The 5,000-nt window shown below is 44.1% G+C and overlaps 1 protein-coding gene across 2 annotated transcripts in view; it reads left to right on the forward strand.

The window, feature by feature from the left end:
• Positions 1 to 5,000, forward strand: part of LOC311050203 (uncharacterized protein) — a 42,949-nt gene that overhangs the window by 18,607 nt on the left and 19,342 nt on the right. For both annotated transcript variants that reach the window (XR_014601272.1, XM_084064186.1), the window contains exon 3: positions 2,652 to 2,709. Coding sequence is in view for 1 of the 2 variants with exons in the window: in XM_084064186.1 (XP_083920312.1) it covers positions 2,652 to 2,709 (58 nt within the window). In the remaining variant the exon portion in view is untranslated. The remainder of the gene's footprint in view (positions 1 to 2,651; positions 2,710 to 5,000) is intronic.

Below are 5,000 nucleotides of genomic sequence, written 5' to 3' on the forward strand. Positions count from 1 at the left end.
AACACTGGTCTCTGGCATGAGCTCCAACTGACCTTGCTGTGGGTTGAACGAGTGCATAGAGAATACACAGCTTGGTTTCTCCTGAAACACATTTTTTAAAATAAAATCTCAGTGTTGGGACATGGAAATTAAACTCTTGAGAAAGCTTGAAGGACCATACCGGTGGTCTGGCATGTTTAGCCTATTGACTGTGTATCACGGTATACTTGACATTACTGCCGACTTTCCAAAACAAATTGTGGCTTGTTTGATTGTTGAGGAAGCCACTGGATTCCACTGATTTCAGTACGGTAGGAAAATTAACATGAAGGGACTTCAAGCTTGCGTGAGATACAGTAGTTTATACTACACATTAAATATAATTTTTACTTTTCTTTTATGTTACATTATCAGTCAGTTTACCACATTTTAAAGCTAGCTGAAAATAATCCCTGGATAAAATTAAAACATCTATTATAGCGCAATGATGTTAACAAAAAATAACTCTGTTATTCAAGTAAGTTTGGTAACGTTTAATGCAAACAAATGCAAAATCTAACAAAACACCATTATCAGGAAAATTATCTATGTTTATGTACGGTAAATAGCCAAATCTATAAATAGACACTGACATGTATAGACCAATTATTTGTTTACTAACATTGAGACTGGATGCACAGGTGATTGTTTCACGCAATCAATTCTCAACCTGTTGTTTTGGGGTGCGCTGGTTTCAGCACACCCCAACCCCCTCTTGTGTGTTGGCTCAGTGAGGTGCGTCCTAGCGAGACCTGATAGAATGGGTTTCACTGCACGCATACTGGTTGCACGCATACTGGTTCTTAGCAGTGTGACGTCGTCTGTTAAGGGGTCTATTGGCACCGTTATAGTCGTAATCCAGGTGTCCTTTTCATGAAGACTGCCAGTGGGTTACTAACCTCCCATCGTAGGCTTGCTTTCTTAGAAAGAAAGGGGCTGATGATAGTATAAGCAGGATCCGTAGGAGGGGCTCGCCATTAGTCCAGGGGCCAATCCAGATTTTGGTACCGCCCAAAGTGACCATACATTTGTTTTTGTCTTCCTACATGTTTGTAGTTTATATTTTGGTAGTATGACCCTGCTTATCTTGTAGCTTAATGACAGTTACCACTCTGTAAACAAACCTACCATATAAAACCTTGATGTCTGTATGTCACGTCATGTTAGCTCCGGGCACACAGACAGACACAGACAGAAAAACTGAACAACCCTCTTAGAAGTATGATTTCTGTATCATTTATTATTCTAGACAATATTTTTGGAAACCAATGGTCTTACAAACAGTGACTATAGTCTCCGTTTGTATCCGATAGTTGTTGTACATGAGCTCAAATAAAAGTAGTAAATTGTGAATTACATGAAATTCCTCTTCTTACCTATCTTTTCTTATAACCTCCCTTTTTTGTTGCCATATTTATTTTAAATTCACATTTTGTTTGTGGCTTCTTCTCCTCGCTCAGACATCTTCATCTATCTTCCTTCTCCTTCTTTCTCCCACAGTTCCCACAGTTATTTTTCACCTCTCACATCATCCTTCCATCGTCTCTAGTTAATCTCTCAATCCCTTTGTCTTGGTCCTTCTGTCCTCATAATTACCCACCACTCACCTCTTCTACCTATCATAGTTTTTGCCATGTAGTTTATGCTTCCGTGCCAATTTTCACCACAAGCTGTATTTTACACTGTTTTCTTTCCCACCCCCACAACCTGTCATTGTCTCGTGTACTTCATGTCTCCTCTCTGTGCCTTTGACTGAAGACCTCCTTCCATATTTACCTCCCACACCTCATGCGCACATCAATCCCCCCAACCTCCTTCCCTCCACTCATCCCCTCTGCGGTGGACTCTCAGAGCGGAGGCGTGACTACACATCCATGTCACCCTTTAGGAGAAGCCTACCCACAATGCTCAGCAGAGGGTGATTTGCATGGCAGGCGCTGGTGTGTTTCATGGAAGGAGGAAGCAAGCGAAGGGCATAGAGAAGAGAGAGAGAGAGAGTTTTAGGGAAGAGAGTTGGTCTGAATTATTCATCGCCACTGTACAGGAAACACAGAATGAACAAAAGCGGCACTAAAGAAACACCTGTCGTCTGTTATCTCTCCTGAGTGTGACATCTGTGTAATCTCAAAGACCTTAGTCTCTATTGTTGTTTACTCTAGCTCCCAGATAAGAATGGACATGCCAAGGACATAGGGGTAGATGTTTAAAAATTAGGAGTAAGGCACAGTGGTACACACAGTACCTTCAAGCACCTTAACCATTTGAACCCCAGCATGCCTATACTCTGGGGAGAACATTCGCCACAAATAGCAGATCTACAAGTTCACAACGAGTCACATTGCGACGCGTTGAGAACCAATTTCTTTATTCGCTTCCTTCTGGAAGTTTCTTATTCTGCTATTTCTATGGCATGTGGGTGGGTGGATGTTGTTTTGGTTGTTCATGTGGTGCAAAAAATATATGTTGTTTATTTCCTGCAATGCTCTTTGTTGGTTGTATTATTATGTTGTTTCTCAGTCAGGCTGATATAGATTTTTGTTCTTTGCTTTGTGTTATAATTAAAATAATGCAAAATAGAAAAATCGCTTCTATAAACAAGTGTCTCTGAATTCCTGCTTGTATTTTCTTCACAGAAATCCTTCTCTCTGGTGTTGGACGCTTTGGACTACGACAACGAGACGTCAGAATCAGGTAAAGCTGCTGTATGTGTGTGTGTGTGTGTGTGTGTGTGTGTGTGTGTGTGTGTGTGTGTGTGTGTGTGTGTGTGTGTGTGTGTGTGTGTGTGTGTGTGTGTGTGTGTGTGTGTGTGTGTGTGTGTGTGTGTGTGTGTGTGTGTGTGTGCGTGCATGCATGGCTGACTCTCTGTGCATGCATAGACAGGAATGTCGAAGAGAGACTAAATTGTGCTTGAGAATTCCATATTTTCCCACAGAGAGAGAGAGAGGGGGAGGGAGGGAGCGAGAGAGAGGGAGGGAGAGCGAGAGAGAGCGAGAGAGAGAGAGAGAGAGGCAGGAAGAAGTCTGTCTGCGTCTGTTTATCCTGTGTCTGCATATGACCATGAGTCACTTTATCACTTTATCTGAGTTTCGTGAATAAGCATCCATACCTTATTCTCAGAGGTGCAAACATTATATTCTAAAATGTGTGGTTCTGCATGCTAAGATCATGTTAATGCAGTGTGTGTGTGTGTGTGTGTGTGTGTGTGTGTGTGTGTGTGTGTGTGTGTGTGTGTGTGTGTGTGTGTGTGTGTGTGTGTGTGTGTGTGTGTGTGTGTGTGTGTGTGTGCGTGCGTGCGTGCGTGCGTGCGTGCGTGTGTGTTTGTTTGCATGCAAGGTTAAAGGGTCTCTCATCCAGACCCTTTAATTTCCTGCTCTTCCCCTTGTTGTTCCTGCTCATAATCAGAAGCTCCGTGACAGGTGGAATGTGAGCTGCATTCTATAAAAAAAGACATCAGTACTATGCATGCGCATCCACCCCCCCCCCCCCCCCCCCCCCCCCCCCACACACACACACACACACACACACACACACACACACACACACACACACACACACACACACACACACACACACACACACACACACACACACTGATGCTTCCTCATTCCTGTAATTCCCTTCCCTTTCTTCTCTTTCATCCTATCATCCCTCTATCATTCCTCTACTTTCCTTGTTAACCAGTGGAAGGAGAGCAGTCCAAAAGATGACTGGAGAGATAATGACTAACTGGGAACCAAACCAGAGGTCCACGGCCTCTCCTCTCCTAGCTAGTTCCCTGTTTCCTGTCCAATTCATCTCTCCTTCTCTATGTCCTCCAGGACTGCTCTTTAATGTCTTCTTTTCATTATCTGTGGTTCTCTCCCTCAGCTCATGAGACAGTCCCTGGGCCTAAAGCCTTTCACTAGGCCCAGCTTAGCTCAACCCAAACACCGGCATCCTGGACCAGTCGTGACTGGACTTACCGGGCCTGGTTCCTAATCAGAGAGGATTACAGAACCCCAATGTAGCTTTTGTAACAAAGAAATTGAGAGAGAGAGAGAGAGAGAGAGAGAGAGAGAGAGAGCACAAGAGAGATAGTCCTTGGAAACAGCCAGCTGCTTGAATATCTATGACCTTCAGCAAGTATATTTCAAAAACTGATCTGTCTGATCTGAATGTCTATAAATATGAGATCCTTTTTAAATTCAATAATGAGGTCGCTCAGTACCTCTATAATATCCATCTCCTGTCTCTTTGCTTTTCTTCCTGATTTTGGTCCTGACTCCCTACACAGTAAAATCCTTACTGTTAATTTACATATTACACATTTGTACACTCTCTGAGTTACAGTGCACTTAGGCTAAGCCCAAGGGCACCAAGGAAGGAGGAAGGTGGAATATGAATGGAGTCAACTGGCGATGGATCCCAGCTGCAGGAACGCTACGCAGTGGAAATCAAGCACAGGTTCCAAGCACGGCACGAGAAAGAGGAGGTGAGCATAACAGCAGGCAACCAAAGCTTCACCGAAGCAAACCAACGAGCAGCTGAGACATGCCTCCAGCAAGTTGCCAAAGTATGGCGGAAGGAGAGGTGCCTAGACCCTAAAATCACCAGAGCCAGGGAAGAGCTGAGAGCAGCACACAGGGACTATAAGGAGTATAAGTGGAAGAAGCAGGAGCTATACCAAGTTTATGCAACACTGGAACAACAGGAGCTGAACCAAAGGATCACGGACAACCAGAAGCATGGAAAGCGCTGGAAGCTCATCAATGACATCTCTGGCAGAAGCTTTTCTCAGACTGCCAAGATCTAGGGAGAAAGTGCAGAAGAACGAGTTGAAAGCTATAGACGGATTCGAGCCAAGATTCAGACCCACGATGGTGACACTAAAGAGTTTGAGATCGTTGTAGGCGTCCTACAGGGTGACACCCTGGCCCCCTTCCTCTTTATTGTAGTGATGGACCATGCCCTGAGACTCACTATCAGTGGCAGGGAGGAGACTC

This window comes from Gymnoscopelus microlampas (genome assembly GCF_963454915.1).
Source record: "Gymnoscopelus microlampas genome assembly, chromosome: 8".
Classification (NCBI taxonomy): Eukaryota; Metazoa; Chordata; class Actinopteri; order Myctophiformes; family Myctophidae; genus Gymnoscopelus; species Gymnoscopelus microlampas.